Genomic DNA, 19,722 nt, shown 5'->3' with positions numbered 1-19,722 from the left:
AGTTTCCAGACCGAGTGAACTTCCACCGAGCAGGGTGATGGCGGCCACTGTGCCTGTTAGCCCAGCGGTCCGAGACGAAGGCAAAGAAAAAGGTCTCACTTTCCCTTCTCAGCAGTTTCATGACAAGTCCGACCTCGGGGCGGATCAAGAAAAGTGTGCACATGGAGACCGCCAAGGCCCGAAACACGAAACCGGGGAAGAGGCGTCGACATCGGGACGCGAGTCCCAACGGAGGGTCGACGAGGACTTGACATCACTCAGCCCAGAAGAGATGGAGAGTCGCCTAGAAAAAACTCGACGAGAGTTTTACAACCGTCGAAAAATTATAATAAAAAACCTGCCTTCCGATGTTAACAACCAGGTAAGTAAATTTTCCAAAAATCCAACCCACTGGACGCCCAACAATTGGGTGATTGATTGATTGATGTGATTTGCTAACCTTAGCCTAACTCCAATATGTCTGCCATGTTACATGTGTTCCTCCGTTAGCCATTTAAACTCACTTGCTTTTCCAAACTTTTTATTTCTTCGCTTTTATTCATATTTAACCCAAAACCAACACTTAAAATTCACAGATAATGCCCATAACGTCAGGCATATTGAATTTAAATCATCTGGGTTCGCTAACGGTTCTTGTTTTCAGGTGGCTAGGTGACTCAGTGATGGTCATCTCTATGACCTGCAGGTCCGGCCTTGAACGTTAAAATCAAGTAATTTTAGCAACTCCAAACCAAAATGTCGGTGATTATACTCCGTACGCGGGGGTTAAAGGTGCCCTGGACCCTTTCATGACCCTCTGTTGTTGAAGCGCTTATTTCGTTGAGTCAACCAGCCAGTGTCGTGATGCCATTTTTTTTTGGAACGTGCCTGACTCGTGGAGCTGCGGGCCTGCGGGCGGTACCATTGTTTACACAGGGGGGGGTGGGAATTCGAGATTTTAGCTGCAATACGACAAAAGATGGAAGGTGTGAAGACAAAAACGTTTCAGAAAATGCTAGACCGGAGGGCCGTTCGTTTGTGAATGTTCAAAAGCAGCACAGAACCACTTCTCCAATAACCATGAGTCAGTTTTTCACCTTTGACCCCTCTCAGCAAGTTACTGATTTATACAGTTTTATATTTTGCAAGTACCCATGGAGTTGACATCAACAATTAAGTAATCCACAAAATGTATCATTCAAATAAAGATTTTTTGTAATGCGCTGTGAAGTGTTGAATTTAAATGTCTTCTAATTGTGTTATTTACAGGAGATCCATCAGCTGTTGGGAAGCTACGACCTGAAATACTGCTTCGTTGACAAATACAAGGGCACAGGTTGGTATTGCTGCCTATGTCGGTCAATTAATGTTCAGGTTAAAGGAATTAAATGTATAATAAAATACAACAAATGTATTTCTGTGTATATGTTTATCTCTTCTGCATTTAGAACAGTTTGCTGTTACTTGCTGTCTTGATGATGGCAAAGGTTCTTGGCTCAAGAGAATTAAGTTAGCATATTCTTAAATTTGGATTGGCGATTTGATCCATTGATGAAATAATGGCGTGATTGTCCTTAATTAAAATTCATGAATTATCTGTTTTACTGATTTAAATTTGAGCAGACATGTGACTGAAATCTAATTTCTCTTATTTTTTGTATCAACATATCAGAATGCAAAAGATGTGTCATTTCTATGCGTCAGTGAGAACAAGATGATCAGATTTGAAGTGGCTTTTTGCATGTACTTACTATATTCTAAACACTTGCATCGCCAGCTAGCATCTGAAGTATGATTAAGCACAACTGCCAAAGATGAAACACAAAAATTGGCTTTTGTATAGCCTACTGTTTGTTTCACAATTATTTTGTCGTTGGTGCTGTTTTAGAAGACTGATGTATTCACAGTAGAGCCACATACAACACTTTTATACATTTAAGTTTCAATTAAGATAATAAAAACATTTCAGAACCAAAAAATATGAAGTAAAGAATGTGGATTGAAATGTGGGTGTAAGCAAAGTTGAAATCAGCGTGTGGCTGAGAAGTGAACCTCCTCCCCACCTAACAAAATGTTTGCTTGGCACAGATCAGCTCTAGCAAAAGTGTCTCCTTTCAGATCTCGAAAGAAAAGTTAGATCTGTTATACTTGAAAAATAGTTTTTTCAGTTTAACTAACTTGTAGAATTTAGGATTGCAGTTGAATTGTGTTCCATGTTTTTAAATGCAGACTGTTCTCCACTTGTTATTTAAATTAACAACAGTTGGTATGTTTGTAGCTTCATCACAGCCAAATATCATTCTAATCTAGAATGTAGTATACCACCTAATGTTGGTTACTAGTCAAACAACACTCCTTGAGAGGTTTGTCATACAATTGCTCCTTTTCCCCCTTTTTTCAAATCTGTCATCTTTCCTCTGTCCACTTTTCAACCACAGCATTTGTAACGCTACTCAATGGAGAGCAGGCGCAGTGTGCCATCAAGGAGTTTCACCAGTATGTACTACGGGAAAAGGAGATCTCCGTGCAGCTGCAGCCGACGGACGCACTGCTCTGCATTGCAAACTTGCCGTGTACTTTCACCCAGCAGCAGTTTGAGGAGTTGGTGCGACCCTTTGGTAACCTGGAGCGCTGCTTCCTGGTGTACAGCGCCTCCACGGGGCATTCCAAAGGCTACGGGTTTGTGGAGTACATGAAGAAGGACTCTGCAGCCAGGGCCAAGTCAGAGCTGCTGGGAAAGCAACTGGGATCCCGCATGCTGTACGTCCACTGGACCGAGGTGGGCTCCCTCACGTACCCCATGCTGCACTCCAAATGCCTGTGCGTTGACCAGCTTCACCAGACCCCCCTGACGGCCCAAGACCTCCGCAACGCCTTGGCTGACACCCACGCTCCGATCTTCTGCCAGGTTAAAATCTTCACACATGATGTACTGTCAGTTCATTTTTCATAAGGATACATTATACTTATTCTATTATATAATATATAGGGTATGATAGAGTATAATCACAGTGAATGGGATTCCTCTTCAGAGCTGCATCTTGCAGACAATAGTCAAAGAAAATAATTGGAAGCTCTTCTGACACTATTTAAAACGCATTCTCCTTTTATTGGTCCCATTTGGATTTTTGCATAACAAACAATTCATGAGAGAGTAACTCGAGTGAGTCAGACCACAGTGAAAGTAGTCATTAGCTGGAGACCTGTACTGTTTTAATTTTGAGCTTTGGCTTTTAGGTTAATGCTTCCTCCCAGCTGTAGTCAGATTTTTCCAAACCGCTCTAGTTTACTATTGATTTATTTTATGAATGGTCATCAATCAATCAGCTAAAGGCCTTTTGATGATCCAGGTTTTGTGCTGCCTTCTGAAGACTTGGTAATGAAGTGATTTTATATACTCTATTAATATTCCAGATTTGATCTTTCAGTACATGTTATTTTTGCCCCGGTTTCTCTTTGGCCATAAACCTTTTGTAGCTGAGAGCAATGGTGGTTTCTATGGTGATGACCACCTGACATCCCCAGGTGGTGTCATTCAGTAGGCTTTTCTGGAATGAGAGAGACGGGTGTCCTTTTAGCAGGGGGCACATAGTAGCAGGTTTCTGCTGGTTCCAAGGTTTTTAGGGTTGTGACAGTGATTTTTGGATTAGGATGTAATTCAAGTTTATTTTTGCACTTATTCACCTGGCCTGGCCAAGACCCTTTGTTTGAAAGGGCCATGAAAAGAAATGCAAGATGAGCACTTTTCCATTACATTGTGTTTTCAAATTTGATCTGGAACTTTTCTGATTGGAAATTCCTGTGAGTGCTGTAAAATTTCCATAACTATTCAGTTATGACTGAAAATTTAGGACCCCCTCCCCCCAACACACGCACACATATATACACATAGTCAAAGCTGCAAGCTTTATCGACATCAATTTGAGTTGCTGCATTATTGAACACTTTTTAGGGGAAAGAATTCTTGGCAGAAAAGTGCTGGAATGATTTTTCTCTGAAAAAAGACCCTTCAGGTCACACTGATATTAGTTGGCCAACTCATCACTTAAAAGAACTGACTATTGTAAATGGCTACAGTGACACTAGGTCCGCTTCTGCCATCCTCAAATTTATGAATATCTTAAAAGAAAATACAACAAAACAAAGGCTGCCTCAGTTAACACAAATTGCGCATTCTGATTGGGTAGTTTTAGTAAGGCATAAAGCTATTCTGATATCCGAATCACCAGTGAGGAAAAAGTATTGGACCCACAAATTTAACTGCCAGTTGTGCTACATCGAGCAGCAATGACGGCAACCAAACTCCTCCAATAAATGGACGTCAGTATCTGACATCACTGTTGGAAATCCTCTTCGCAGAACTGCTTTCATGCTGTCAGAGGGTTTGAGAGAACAAACTTGGTTTTTTTTAAGATCTTACAACTTCTCAATGGGGTTCCAATAAAGGCTCAGTAAGTTGTAATCTGGCAAGTTTGTGGGATAGAAGTTGTTTTGGCTTTTCTTTTTCATAAGAGCTGTTTTTCTTTCTTGTTTTTTGTGAATAGTGGAGCCATAAATACTGACTTTTTATCAGGGTGAAGGAGACCTGGAGTTTTTTTTTTCTTTTTTTTTTTTCTGGAACCTAAATGAGTCTTTGCTCTGTTCTTGAACAAATCTTGGAAGGTTGGACACTCCTGGAAAAGTTCACTATCGATCATTCTTCTCCAGTAGTCCATAATGTGTCTCAAGTTGCCCATGTTCTCTGCGTACATTTATTTTGCAATTTGACAGTTTAGTATGGAATGCACAGAAAAATGGAAAGAATCACAAACGGATCCTGTGTCTTCTCGCAGCATGGCAGCAACATTCACTGAAGCTGATCTGATTTTTGTAAATGTGCTTTTCTCTATTCTCTTTGCATCAGAAATGATCTGAGGATTTGAAGAGCTTCTCCGTTTTTGTGTTTTTCCCCCACAGTTGGCCCAGGGACAAGATGGAAGCTTTCGGCGGTTTGCTGTGCTGGAGTTTTCCACAGCTGAAATGGCCGAGGAGGCACAAAGACTCACTAATGGCCTTCCCCTGGGGGGGACACACATCAGGGTGTCCTTCTGTGCACCTGGACCTCCTGGACGAAGCATGCTGGCTGCTCTGATTGCCGCCCAAACCATGGTAATTTAATCAAACTAACTTTTCACACGGGAGCCATCGAGTCGGTCCTTGTTGTTGTGCTGATGGCCCGTCTTGTGGCCCCTCCCTTTCTAGGCCGTGAACAGGGGTAAAGGTCTCCTTCCTGACCCCACAGCCATACAGATACTCACAGGCCTCAGTAACCCCGCCGCGCTCAAGATGCTGCTTAACCCACTGTCACAGGGACACAAACAAGGTAAGGAGTTCTTTTAGTCTTAAAGGCTTCAATTTCAGATTTTTTTGTTTTAAAGTGCTGTGCATCTCGATGTTCTTTTGTATGCAGGCCTCCTCGGTGCAGCCCCCACAATCCCTCTGCTGGGCAACCCAGCACTCTCAGCAGCCCTACTCCAGATGCTCCTTCAGAACCAGGCGAAGGCCCAGCAGGTAACCGCCACCTTTCTGTCTGATACAGGCCTCCTTGCTTCTCAATCCGTTTGATCCGTCCTACCCAACTCATTCACTTTTTGTCCCCCTGCTGTCTGCTCTTTACCTCTTAACCATTAGCAAGCGTTTCTGGGAAGCCATCTTCTTTGGGCTCAAGTGCTGCACAATAAAGAAAACCCTCTAGTGCCTTGTGTGAGTGATCCTGGTGTTTGTGTTTTGCTGTCTGTGTGAGGTGGTAGTGAAGCTAGATGGATTGTTGTTTTTTCGATTTTTATGAGATCGGTGATGGTAAATTCAGTGCTTGAATAGGTAAGCTCCCTCTAGCAAAGTGCAAGGTTTGTTTTTGTGTGTGTGTGTGGGGTGTACGAGTGGTGCTGAGTGATGAGGTAGGTGTACTACAGTGAGCGAAAGTGGCATAAATACCAATTTCTAAAAGGACACAATTTCATAGGGTGAGTATGCCTCCTGTTAATGAAGTGTGCCTGCGTCTTCTTTTTAACTTTTTATTTATGTTGCTACTCGTAGTGTTGTAGCCAAGCTACACAACCCCGCCGTGACCTTGACCTCTGCTCTCTCCATTTGCCAACAGGCAGGACTCATTGGAGAGAATCCTCTGGCTGCTCTGCCTGTCCAGCAGGGAGCCCATCTGCTCGGAGACCTGCCCCAAGGTTTGGCATCCGCCCACGCCATCCGTTGTTCCCTGACCCATGAATCAAATGTTTTTGCTTTGCTGATGATGCTATACATCAGTTTTCCCCTTTTGATCAATGAATTCTGTCCACATTGGCGACGATATTTTGGTGTAATAATCACGTCTTTATCTCTTGATCCAAGGCGGTGTTGTCCCAGGTCTTGGTCTTCAGATGGATCCTCTGAAGCCGGTGCCGCTGGGCAGAGGCTTGGCCAGGGAGCAGGATTCCCCCCCAGCAGCATGTACCTTCCCCCAGACTTCCCCTCCCACTCTGCAGGGAGTTTCCATGCCCCTGATGGGTAGCATGATGAGGGCAGATGGCCTCACAGCACAAGGGGTGAGGTCCCGTGTAATGATGATGTCCCTGCATCTTTTCACTAACCATCACCCTGCAAAAGTCTAAAAAAAAAATCTTTCCCCCCAAAATGCATCGCTGTTTCAACTTACATCAGGTTTCCATACTTGGAGACCCGCCTAATGACCTTCCGCAGAATGCCTTCCATGATGTGTTTCAGATGGGTGAGTTTCCAACCTTGATCAATCTGCTCTTGTTTCCTGCATCACTTCAGATATTCAGGTAAATGTATTCAAGCATACAATGTGCCCCTCACCCCCGCCCCACACACTCCTCAGGAGGAAGCTGTAGACCTCACCCCTACAGGAGGAGACCAAACCAGACAATACAGCAGAATTTCAACGTGCACTACCAGGATTCCTGCAGCCCAGATTATCCTCCACTCCATCAGGTAGCCACCAGTCTGTTCTCTACCGTTCTATGTCTGACTTGATGACGTGATGTCATGGCATCTCAAATTGACAGTGCAGTAAATGTCTTGGATGTACAGTAATCTGATTTTATGCCCATCTGGTCTTTCTCTCCCCAGGATCCTCTGGCACACTTGTATGAACAGCAAGACAGCCTGGATGCTTCGGCCATGGCTGGATTTGGCCAGCAGGTATTTTTATTTTTATTCTTATTTGGTTTAGTCAACCGTTTCAGGGCCACGTGGTCACATTTGAAATGTTCTGTCAGATGGTAACACGACTGAACTTGTTTATCTCTGCAGCCCTCCCGTCACTCGGACTACAGTGAGCAGTTTTCCCACTTTGGCTTCCCCCCCAGCCCACCCCTGTCCTACTTCAGCTCTGGGCCTGAGGCGTCCAGTAGCGGCAGCCTCCCAGCCACCCAGCTCAACAGGGTAAGCCTCAAGCTTCTTGGATGTTCTCTCTGAAATGAACCTCTGTAGTTCAGTGTTGGATTCCAAGAACAAGATTGCGTTCAGTGATGTTCTGCTGGGGGTGCTTGAGCCTGAGTCAAGCTCAGAGTCTTTATTGGTTTGTCCCCAGGCTGTGGGAATGCCTCCTGTGAGCCACACTACAGACTACCTTCCAGGCCTAGGGAATGTCATGAAGGCAAGTTTAACACTTCATTTATACTCAAGAAGCATCTTTTTTTTTGCTAGTTTTTAGAGAAGCCTTGACTTAACTTTTTAAATCCATTGTAGACCCCCGTTGGAGGCAACAAGCGTGTGTTCTCTCGCCTTATCCCATCTCCGGAGCCGAGCCCCGAAGGCAGCTACGTGGGCCAGCATTCCCAGGGTCTCGGTGGCCATTACGCAGACTCCTACCTGAAGCGAAAACGTATTTTCTAAACGCTGCTGCTGCTTGGATGCCGCTTGGATGTTTGAGTGTCTGTTCATCAGCCAGCACAGAAAGGCATCTCTTCCAGTCTCATCCAATAAACTAGAACCTGGTGGTCCATGGATTTGTGTGTGTGTACTCTTATGAGTGACCCCTGGAGGGCGCCAGGGAGTGCAGCTTGTTGCTACGTGAACAGTTGTGTCACTCCATGGGAATTTTTGGTGGTTGTTTTTTTTTTTTCCCTGCATGTGTAAATATATATATGATTTTAGTGTGTTGTAAATTAAGTTTTTACTTTTTTTTTTATCTGACTTAATTTCCTGTTAAACTTGTACAGTGAGAAAAAATGGTTGATTAGCAAATGAAGTCTTTTCTCTTCAGCATTTTTATTCCCGTGTTGCGTGTGGTGTATCAGCAAAGCAACAAATCGTTTGGCCAGTTTTCAATGCAGCTGCTTTGTATTTGACATCTCCCTGAAGTAATGCTGGGCTTCAATTTCGGGCAAAGGGACTTTTTTTTTTTTCAATGGCCTACTTAATTCAATATAAAAAGTTTTAGTATTTTGTTAAATTAGATGGTGTTTCTTTTTCTTTTATGTTCTTTTTCCTTTCCTTCCACAGGGTTACCTATTGTTCAGTATAGCTGTTTCCGGATCAGGCGTCCCCTCCCATTGGTAAACATTCAGCTTTCCATCCACCAATGACAGCTGTCTGTACTTGTCTGTACCGGTCTCTGTGTGTTAGTTTGGTGACGCTGTTAACCATTCAAGCATTAACTGTTAATTGTCTTCTCATCCACACCCTCCAGCTTGTTAGTCTGTTCTCTACACTGGTTGTTGGGTGATGCACTTTGAGGTTACAGGTCACAAGTCTTATCTGTTCTCACCTCTACAAGATGCCATTTTCAGATCGCCTTCCCTCACTTATGTCCATGAGTTGAATATTTTCTGGTCTTTTTTTTATTTTATTTTTTTAGTTCCTTGTAAAATTTGAATGTCTTGAAGTCCGAACACTCACCCAAGTGGCAAAGTTTCGTGGGCGGGGCTAGAGACTTGTCCGCATGTTATCCTTCAAGCTGCGTACGGCCACTTGAAGACTGTAACACTTAAAAATCTCACTATGAGTCCTGACTTAAAATTAGTTTTTCTAGTTGAATAGATGGCAGCTGGAATGATGGTCATGACTTGTGTCCACGGATTTCCATTAATGGTAGGAATTAGGTCTGTCTGGGGAGGGGGGGTACTAATGGAAGCTGGTGGCAATTGACTGGTTGTTCGTGTGTGTGTGTGTGTGTGTGTGTGTTTAGTAATTATCTGGTTGACAGTTTGATTGTGAAAACCCATTACCTCTGACTTCTGCTAGCAGCTACACTTGAGCCTTAACAGTGTTCTGTTCTGTGATACCAACCTGCCCTGTGTTGGCTTCCATCTACCACTTCTTGTTCATTTGCTGTGTAAATAGTTGAGTTTGCTCATTTTCTTGAGTCTAAAACTTTTGTTTTCTTTAATCATACCTGCCTCTGTTCTGGCGTTTTGAATGAAGTTGCTGCTTTTTTGTGTTTTTTCTTTTTTTGTCGTTTGAATGTATACTCGAGAGCGTGGCGCCATAGCCGACTGCTCATGTTGTGTATGGATCCAGAGACGTAGCTGTGCTGTACGGCCATCATCCATTTTGATTTGATTCTAACTGCTAGCTCATCTGTACCACCATGGTTGTCTCTGTATGTGTGATGCGAGCAAGTAAATGTTATTTAAACTCAAGCTGTTCAAGTCATTTGGTTTTGTTTCTTGGGTCACACTAAACTTAATCCGATAAAGCCACGTAGTTCTTTGGTAAACTTTCAAGTACCGTGGTTTATGGCATTTAAATATCTCAAGTTCCCGAATCGGCCCTCATCTGATTTATTTTAGTCTGGACCTGCTCAAAAAATTAATGGTCAATTGGTTTGCAGTTTAGCCTTTACCATAAATCAGTGCTCCCCAACCCCTGGGCTGTGGACCGATCTGTGGGTCAACTGGTACCGGGGCAGAAACGTTACAGAATGTTTCTATCATAATAAATTAAACAGTTTGATTTATCTAACTCTGAACTATGTTTTGAAATATGACCGGATTGTCTGCTCAACATCTTCCACTGTTGATGCTTGTCATGATGTTCGCCTCAATCACATGACTACCATCTATAAGCGGCCACTGCTAATAAAGTTGCATACACATCGTATTCACCTTGCGCTCAGCACATTACACATTTTTTTCTAATGTATTTTGAGCACAAGGTAGTGTGTTGACATCATTTAATCTTTTATCTGGATCTAGTTGTGCTTAGAGGTGGAACATAAGTTATCCAGATCTCTGATCCATACTCTAATCCCCCTGGACATCTAATCGTCACAAGTTCCACATCTCAAAACATCCAAAATCCATCTTTAACTTTGCACAGACAAATAACAGGCAGTCATGAAGCAAACTCGTGTCTCCCTCGATTAATCACGACTGCGTGCACAGCCAGCTGATGTTTTGGTTTACTGGGGTAACCACCCGTATAAATATTGCTTTTGCACACTTGCAGACAAGTCTCCACAAATGGCAGACAGAATGCAGTAAATAAAAGGGAGAAAACCTCACAACATCTGCTAAGAAGAGCCTTGGTTGTAAACATCTCATTTGTTGCCCATAATGGGGGAAAAATGGGTGCTAATAACTTCAAACAATTGCTGTATTAGTGTTTCATGACATACATGCATAATGCATCCTAATTATGAGCCAAATCTTCCTTAGCAGTTATTGCCGCCAACCTTTCAGTGGTTCTATTGGTGCATTATTGCTGTGAATGTGACCTGTATGAATGTTAAGCAGGTTATGGCTGGGAGGAGGATTTGTCCTCCCTGAATGAAGAATTGCTAAATGATAAACTGAGTTATCGGCTGTGAAAATTGAAAATGAGTTGCTCTAGAATCTCGACGACACCTGGAGAAAAGTGTTAAAATGAGAAGTGAGCGAAAATACGTTTCATTCTGATAAGACTAAACAGAGCCTGAGGACATTCTTAATTAATAAGCAAATTAAACAATAACTTCAAGCTATGTACTTAAAGCCAAACAGTCAGAGTAATAGCGGGTATATCAAATTCTCATCTGAGAGAAATATTACTTAAACTCATCTCTCCAGGTGATACAATGAGTGGCACTACTTCCTTTGTCCCTTCACTCATAGACAAGGAGGTAAGAGGTGTTGAAAATGGCTCTTCGTTCTCCTCTAAGCTGCCATCAGCAGGTAATCAAAAGGTTCGGATGAACTATTATTCTTGTGGTCCCACAGAGGCTCAAGGAGCGAAGGTGCTGAAAGAGCTTTCCCAAGATGGAAAGGTACTGGTCTTTTTTTTTTTCTTTTTTTTTTTGCACCCACAATAATCATAATAATGTGTTTTCCCCTGCCACTGGTTTTATTTTTGTAATGCTTCATTCACCTCTGAATTATGTTCTCATGCCTGCAGCCAGTCTACCCAGAGTTCTCAGAGGGATCCACTGAGGCTCGGTGGACACTGTGTCAGACACATTTAGATTTGTGCCTTTCATATTTCCACCCACACAATCACCCTCTGCACAGTTGCTGGTGCTGCTGAAACCTGCGATTTTCCCAAACACAGAAAAGAAGGATGAGGAGCTCTGGAGGCAAATCGCTATTTGCCCTCATTCATCCAACAATTGCAAAAGCAAAAATGGAAGGAAAAGTTCTATTCTGTGTTTGTGTTTGCTCTAAAAACATAAATGTAACCGATGTCCCTTGTTTTGCTGCAACTAATAAGAAAGGAATGGTTACATTTACATATGCAGGTTCACTGCAATCTACATGTAAAACACACCAATGTCACACTGGTGGTGATCTATTATAGCTTTATTTCAGTAAAGGAGCAAAAATGTGTAACCAAATAGGGGTATGCCATAAGAGCCATTTATAGGAGGATTAGTCATAGAGAACAACCCACTCCTCGCTGAGACAAACAGTCTGTAACACAGGATCTCCACAGCCCAGGAGAAGGCTACCAGTCTCCTGTTCACATAATTCAGAGGAGCCGCTCATCTCGAACGGTGTTCCAGCTCAGGCACCCAAACAAGATTATATTACAGTAAAGATTTAAATTCCAAACCAGAACACGTACCCTTATTCCCCCGACACAAGCTGGGGGTATTGTTACGCTCATTTTCATCTCTTCCACCTGATCCTCTGCGTAACTGTATACCAATGTGGCACAACAAAATAAGATAACTGTGTTATTGCTCTGTTGCAGCAAACAACATACCTGACAATAATAGGTAAGCTTCATATATACAGTCAGTCTTATTTTTAAAAGACGACATCTGCAACATGGGTGTGTGTGTGTGTACAGACACATCTGGGGTGAACCTGGTTTGTTCGTCATTCCAAGGAGTGTTAACACCTCGTTCTCTGCTCCGTAGGAGGCATCGCTCCTCCTCTGAGTCATATCCTATGTCCCAAATTCTCCTCAACATTAATACCCTGGTCCTTTATCTAGTTCAGCTGTCTGCGCCCATCTCACGATTGATCACTACTGAATTACGAGATATTTGTAGACGCTGTGTCTGGCCAGTGAATTTTTCTGTTTTATAGTGAACTCTTTCTGCTTTCTAACTCTGAAGCAAATGTGAAAAATAAACTGACCTTGTTCTACAACAAAACAACCGTTGTATAATTTCTTATATTAAAAGTAGATTGTCTCAAAGGGCACAAACTGTGCATCTAAATATCAACCAATGTAGCTCATGATCACATGATTTAACCTCGCTAATGTGAAGGACATGTTCTTCAATGCAATGACACCATTATATCTATGATCAAGATGCTGCATGCAAACTATGCTTTATTATTTGTCATTTAAATTGTTCATGAAGAAATTTGCTCATACATAATTAATGTTCTTATTAAGATGACTGATTGATCTCTCAAGGCTTTTCAATTTGCAAAGTTTTTCCTGGCAGTCTGTAAAGTTTTACTGAGTCCACTGATTCCTAGTCAATACGCCATCAAAGTGCTCTGCAGGAATGCGTTTGGAACAAATGAACAACCTCGTGGTCATTCTGAAACTTGATTCTCGTCTCCAGCTGCCATTATCCCTCCACAATGTCATTAGTAGGAGTTTTCAAGAGCTGTGAAATCTATTTATTGCATCATTTGAGGTCTCAATGGTTCTCAACTTGTCCCTAAAGTAGAACCGAGCCTCCCTGATGCAACATTACATCCGCTCTGATATGCTTCCTCCTCTGCTTTCAACTGGATTTCAGTGAGATCTCATCGGTTTGGAAAAACAACAACACACTTTGGCATAGATGAGGTGAAAAGTGTCGATTTGCTTTGCTGCTTGTGGGCACATCCCATTATCACTTCTTAATGATGGGCCTTTTTTATGTTGTTCAGCGTGGGGTGGATTACTGCAGCTCTACTCCATCATTAACTTTGATTCGGCATGAGTGTGTTTGAGGCTTTACACACATAGACGCAGCGAGGATAGAAGGACCAGTCCGCCCCCGCCGCCGAATCTCCACACAACCGGAAAAAAGACCATGTGAAGTTATTTCAGGAGTCTTTTTAACACTTCTTATAAATGACCCGATGGCTCAGTGAAATACTGTTGCTGCAGTTCAAACATGTTGGAACATGCATGGATTTCTCATACACACACACACATTGCCTAAGTGCAAACACACACATTATTCAGACATACATATGTCTGTTTACTGCCAGACTATTGCTCACTGTCAAGAAAGAGGTGTGGATTACTGTGTCATTGCTCTCCTCTGGCAGAAAGTAAACCCATTTCCCAGCATCCCCTGATGATTTATGTGCAGATTGCAGGCCAGAGGCCAGACAGGCTGCTGATGGTCTCTCCACTGGACATGCAGAGTTCACTGCCTTCTGTGATTGGCCATTAGCTGGACTAGAGAAACTGCACACAAGTCCAGTTAAAGCTGAAGTTTTACACAACCTCCAACACACACACACACACACACAAACACGCACACACACACACACACACACACACACGATTCACATCTAAATGACAGGAATGAATTAAAATAGGGATCTTCCCCACGGCCCTTGCAGTCATCTTATTCACAAAAGACTTAGTAATACTGCCTGGCATTTCTATTATTCCTCACTATATGAATGTATAACGCGTCGAGTCATTTTGGTGAATTTGCTCATAATAAATCAGACGCACATGAAATGAAGTGTGCAGCTGACTCAAGCAACATGACTATTTTCTCCACACCGCAATGGAGCACTCCAGTCGTCACTGTGGTCTGAGGTCGTTGCACCATCCATTATAAGGCATAGATTTTCTTATTCATTTCCCCTTCAACCTTATTTCACATTCAGATATTTGTTCAATATATTTTCATCATGTTCCAGTTTTATATTTTATGCTTATGTTTTATTTATTCGGTCAAGGTTTTGTGAGCAAGCCCAAAAGTCTGGCTCCGTGCCTTTTTCCTTCACATTTCATCAAAGTTTTTGAGTTGAATTTAAAGCAAGAAATTTAAAAAGAAATCAGAAGTCTTTGCGTGCTCATTTGTGCTCTGATGAATAAAATGAATCATGTGCTTAATTGTGTTGAAAACTTTCTTCAGAGAGGAATTCCTCAAAGGGCCATTCAAGTCAACTGAACATTCATATTTTCTTTTTAAATACCTGGGTGTTTCCCAGAGAAATAATTTTCTTATCTGTGATTCTGATAAACAGCCCGGAGCTGCTCTTTTAGGGTCTGTCTGATTTTTCCCTGGATGGCTTTTAAGTGCAACAGTATTGTTAAGATGTTTGATCAGACTCAAATAGAAAAGAAATACAGCTATTTCCACACATTTTTCCCTGCATGTAGTTACAGACAACTTTTTATTCCCTCTTTTTTAATTTTCAAGGCCGTGAAATACTACTGACACTTTTTTTCCCCATGGAGATAGCATTGAATGCACTATAGCCGTCCTGAGAGAAAATAATAATTTAAAGCTGCGATTAAAATGGAGAATTATTTTGTGTTACAGCAGGGAAGAGATGTTAGAAAAAAATAACAGACTTCTCAAGAACAGTAAAGTATGCTTCAGATGTAATAAGAAAAAAAGAGTGCAGTAAAATTGCTGCATGTCATTAAATGTAGTTTATTTTATGCAAACATGATCAAGTTCAAACTTTTTAACTCAGCTGAAAAGAAAAATCTAAAATTAGGCCTGGCCTGGCTTTTAAAGACAGACAACATGATTAATGTTTTTCTGCTAGACCAGAACTAGTGCAGTACTTCTGCATCTGCCTCTCCCCCAAGCTTCTGCAACTCAGCAGCATTAATAATCTTCCTGCTGCCCTTAAAAGTTTCTTCAAATTAATTTCTGTTTTTGGAGAGCATTTCATGATCAAGCACCAAAGTCTGCGTGTGAATATTTTTAGGGGCCCTGGGGACAAGATTTCTCGGTCATGGCGATGATCAGACTCAAGCAGATGGCTGAAGTGAAATATCGAGTGATGCCCAGCCCATCTCAGTCGGTTTATCAGCAGTCAGGTATAAAAAAACATCTTTACATTGTGTTTTATCACTTCATATCATATCTGTTAATATCTGTTAATTCTACTTTTCAGTAAATATAACGTCACATGTACACACTGAAACAGTTTATTATGTTATCTTCAAATCACAGCGCTATTGTGCAAACGGTTTGCTTGTAATTTTTCTGAAATTATTTCAAACTAAAATATAGCTCAGAGCAGTTTTCCTTCACATCGAACAAATCAAGCAGAAAATGTTTTTCTTTGTCCTGTCGTGTTCTGAAATGCTGACAGCTGGACCCTGAACAAATTTACTTCATTCAAGCTGAGGCAGAAAACCTGAAAGTGAATTACATGTGGACAAAAAGACCCTATTGAGTGTCTATGTTTAAAACCAGTAATTACAGAACAGACAGAAACCAGACTAAAAGTCTATAATCACACTCAGTGCCCCGTGAGGCTTGTTACACACCAGAAAATGAAGTTGCTGGTTTAGATCGAGTCTCTTGGTTTGTGGTTATAAGCTCAATTTACAATAAAACCTCAATAAAATATAGGTGTGTGTGTGTGTGTGTGTGTGTGCGTGTGTGTGTGTCTGTGTCAGGTCGCTGTAACCCTCCTGGTATTTCTTTGGTCATTTCTTTCCCTTCAGTTTCAATCTATTTGAGTGAAAGCTCCACCGCTGCGGAAAAATGAGGGAATGCTTTCAGGGGACCCGGGGAAACTGGACTTTTACTTAATTGTTAGTGGCACCATTGCTCCCCCCAATAAAGCCTTTCCTCCGCCATGGTGTTCTGCGCAGACGGGACAGCGGTCGTTTGTCTCTGGTGGCCTGTGGCTAATAAGCTCGACTCGCCTGAGGTGTTAGGCCTGAGTTCGGAGCTACCTGCGCTGTAGATCAGCCGGTCGGTCACGGATGGAGCCGATGAGGTCCTAACAGGAGTCCAGCAAGAATCAGCAGTGCCTAACAGTCTTAAGTGGCCTGTTTTTGAAAATGTCATTATATAGTTTTTGACATATTTCTAGTGCAATGAGTATCCAGATAATGCACATGTTCATAAATTGTTTGTGCAACAGATTGCACACTGACAAGATGTCCCACTTAAAAATTTATAGTCATTAGCATCATCGTTCAAATGATTCTGGAAATCACTCCTGGGAGAACTCATAACATGCTGGCAAGGGAAGGAGAGCAGCTTCTTGAAGTTTACAGAACATCCAAACATGCGGCTTTTTTTAGCTCCTCATATGTGTCAGGGTCAACAGTGGCAATAAGGAAAGCTGTCCAGCTGTCCTGTTCCTCAGCAGCATCTTCACAGATCTTCTCAGGGAGCCTTAAAGCGCTAGCAGGTCAGAAGCTGATGACCCCAGTCAGCGTGATCTGCCGGGCTGCAGCCTTTTGGACTATTCCTGAACCGTCTGAAATAAGCTGAACTCTTCTGGTCCTTTAAAAACAGCCGACTGTTTCATCCTTTTGATTTGCTCAGATACAAAAATGGTCTTATCAAATAAAAAAATTTAAGGAAATATGGACTTGTGGAATTAAACATGGCTTTCCTCATAGTGTAGCTGCACCATGATTACAGTAAGACTCGGGAATTTGACATGTGCAATCAAGTTGAAGGTTGATTTCAAGGCAAGAACACACAAACAACTCTGACTCTATTGGATTAAAGCTCAACTGTAACCAAATACTTATTGGAATAAAAGTAGAAAACAAATAAAGCAATCAGAACAATTTGTTGGCACGTGTTTCTCATCCATTTTTTTTCAGATGTCACTAAATATCCAGACTTCTCATGATGGTTCCAACACTACGTTCAATTGGATCGTAGTCCAGGTCTAGGACATTAAGATAATACAGGGTTAAGGTGATGACACATTTCAGTAGATGACACAAGGAAAGTAGCCATGAGATCTTTTGACCAAATAAGACCTTTTACATAACAATTGACCAAACTTTTGTTCCTTATTGAGACAACAGGAGGACCTGGAAGGTTTTCTGGGTTCTGACTCCAGGGCGCTGACATCCTCCTCAAGCATGGATCCAGTAAATCAAATTGATAGCTGCAAATACTGCAGGTAAAATTTTTTTTTTAAAAACAATGTGTGGTTCTGGATCTTATGAGCCTCTTTCCCAGCTGACATCATTTGAGCAATTTGTTTGTTTATGTCAAGGAAATGCGCAGTAGACGGACGAACAGAGCAACAACAAAAAAAAAAAAACCATAATGGACGAGCGCATATAAGGTTCAAAGCCCTCCAGTGCTGACAAATCACTGAGGAGAAGAACCAACCAACCGATGGAGGGGAGGGGGGGCAGAGATGGAGGGAGAGGGGGGGGGGGGAGAGAGAGAAAGAGAGAGAGAGAGTGCGCGTTGAGATGAGGCCAACTCGGTTGGTCGTCGAACTCCAGCAAATTTGAATTGGAGGATGGGAAGATAATGGCCCACACTGAGGAGGATGACTGACCACCAGTTTATGTCCCTCTATAATGAATTCTGACTAACCAAAACCTGGAGAAAACACCCTGGACAGCAAAGAACCGGATCGCAAGAGGGTCTTTTTTTCTTTTTTTGTTTTGTTCTTCTTCTTTTTTTTTTACATTTACAAGCATTCTTCAAATCATCCTGATTTAATGGGAAGGGGTGATTTTTAAGTCCAATTAACTACCGGATCAAACATCTCCATGGAGGAGCCACTGAGGACTTCTGCGGGGTGTGCGCGCACAGAGACGCTGTAGCGCCGCACGAACATAAAGTACTTTTATGGAAATTTCGGCTCAGCTGAAAACCATACGGACAGCAATAATAGCACACCGCTCAGACACATTGACGACAGTGCTGGTGAGCTGTGTGTCTCTGCAATAAGTGGCCGATATAGAGCAATAAATTCTCTAAAATAAATACAGTCATCCGGTTGTGCGCCATGGGCGACGAGGGATCAAACTTCAGGGAAAGCGGCTGTGCCGGTGTCTTATCACCGAGACCCAGGACCGGCGAGGACCACGGCCAAGCAGAGATTCTGGGCTAAATGAAAACTGATCGCCATTGAAAACAATGAGATTAATCTTTTTTGGATGACTTGTCAGATTACCACTGTGACAGTTTTTTTTTTTTTTTAAATGATATTCAGAAAAACAGATTCAGATCTGGGCCGTGCTGGACTTGGTTACTTTGATTTGTGCGCCCAGAGACGGCAGAAAGGGACATGATACGTTGTTTTGTGCTTGAAATAAAACAATACAGCCATATCATTTAATCAATACATTCAAAAGGGATCTTTTTTATTTTTATTTTTTATTTTTTGCACTATGATGGAACCACCACCGTGCTCAAAGAAGAGCCTGTCCCTGTCTCTCCCGGTTCCTCGGGAGGGACAGGCGACTCTGAAGCCTCCGCAGCATCTCTGGAGGCAGCCCCGGACACCGATCAGAATCAAACACCGGGGGTACTCCGACACCGACCGGCACCACCACCGGCACATGGAGCGCTCCGACGCCGTGGATACGAGCGACCGACCGGGACTGAAAAAGTCTCGGATGTCTTGGCCGTCCTCCTTCCACGGGACCACAAACACATCCATCGGAAATTGTGTCGGGAATAAACGGTAGGCGAGAGAGGGGCGCGCATTCCAAACATCCCAATAATAGCCTCTTACAGCCCACTAGGCATATGCGTAAACGGGATAGGAGGAGGATTTGGAGAGGGGGGGGGGGTGGTGCATTTAATGAGTGCGTAATAACGCTGCATGCCTGAAGGGTTAACTGATGTGAAGCGTTTTCTGTCCCGCCTTTCTATCGGAGGCGGGACGCGTGGGTTTTTCGGTGCTGATGCGTTATGCGTCTTTGGATAGACTGTCAGATGGGTATGAAGCGCAAACCTGCCCGCCCACCAGAAACGCAGGAGCAGCATCCTTAAATCCCAGTAACATATTTCAGCGCGTCCACATGTTACACGCACTTGATGAGGCTCAGCCGCTTTAATGGCACCAAAGGTCTAGTGGGTGCGTTGGAGCGTGCAGCACCGAGATATTGCCCAAACTGTTATCAGTGGGTTTGCAGAGTGGAGGTTTTGGGGGCCCAGTGGGTGGAGGACCAGTTGCTCCTTATCAGCGCTTTGAGTCTGACCTCTGACCTCCTCATAGGTGCAGCGGATGAGGCTGAAAATGCAGCCTCTGTAGATGTGACGAAGTTATTAAGTGTGAATGAATGTCACTCAGATGGCTTCAGACAGCTTCTAATTGGCACATCACAGCTGCGCTCTCTTCAGATATGACAGCTTGAAATTCGCTGCATTGGGAGGAGACAATG

The 19,722-nt window shown here is 42.8% G+C and overlaps 2 protein-coding genes across 3 annotated transcripts in view; both read left to right on the top strand.

Moving 5' to 3' along the window:
- The first annotated feature begins 20 nt into the window (after window positions 1-20).
- Window positions 21-9,620, top strand: raver1 (ribonucleoprotein, PTB-binding 1). Of its 2 annotated transcripts, XM_068337962.1 has the most exons (15): window positions 21-361; window positions 1,249-1,315; window positions 2,418-2,887; window positions 4,936-5,127; window positions 5,221-5,341; window positions 5,429-5,529; window positions 5,650-5,721; window positions 6,119-6,197; window positions 6,364-6,557; window positions 6,673-6,739; window positions 6,854-6,966; window positions 7,105-7,176; window positions 7,288-7,419; window positions 7,568-7,633; window positions 7,726-9,620. In XM_068337962.1, the coding sequence occupies exons 1-15, from the start codon at window positions 38-40 to the stop codon at window positions 7,870-7,872; spliced, it is 2,217 nt and encodes a 738-aa protein (XP_068194063.1). In that variant the 5' UTR covers window positions 21-37; the 3' UTR covers window positions 7,873-9,620. The 2 variants fall into 2 exon arrangements, with proteins under 2 accessions (XP_068194063.1, XP_068194064.1); XM_068337963.1 differs by lacking the exon at window positions 5,650-5,721.
- An 8,268-nt stretch (window positions 9,621-17,888) lies between these two features.
- Window positions 17,889-19,722, top strand: part of pde4a (phosphodiesterase 4A, cAMP-specific) — a 42,092-nt gene continuing 40,258 nt past the window's right edge. The window contains exon 1 of the mRNA XM_068335904.1: window positions 17,889-19,019. Within this exon, the coding sequence (XP_068192005.1) occupies window positions 18,724-19,019 (296 nt within the window). The 5' untranslated portion in view covers window positions 17,889-18,723. The remainder of the gene's footprint in view (window positions 19,020-19,722) is intronic.

This window comes from Antennarius striatus, chromosome 16, assembly GCF_040054535.1.
Source record: "Antennarius striatus isolate MH-2024 chromosome 16, ASM4005453v1, whole genome shotgun sequence".
Lineage (NCBI taxonomy): Eukaryota > Metazoa > Chordata > Actinopteri > Lophiiformes > Antennariidae > Antennarius > Antennarius striatus.
Note: the sequence above shows the minus strand (reverse complement) of the source record. Positions and strands in the feature narration are given on the sequence as shown.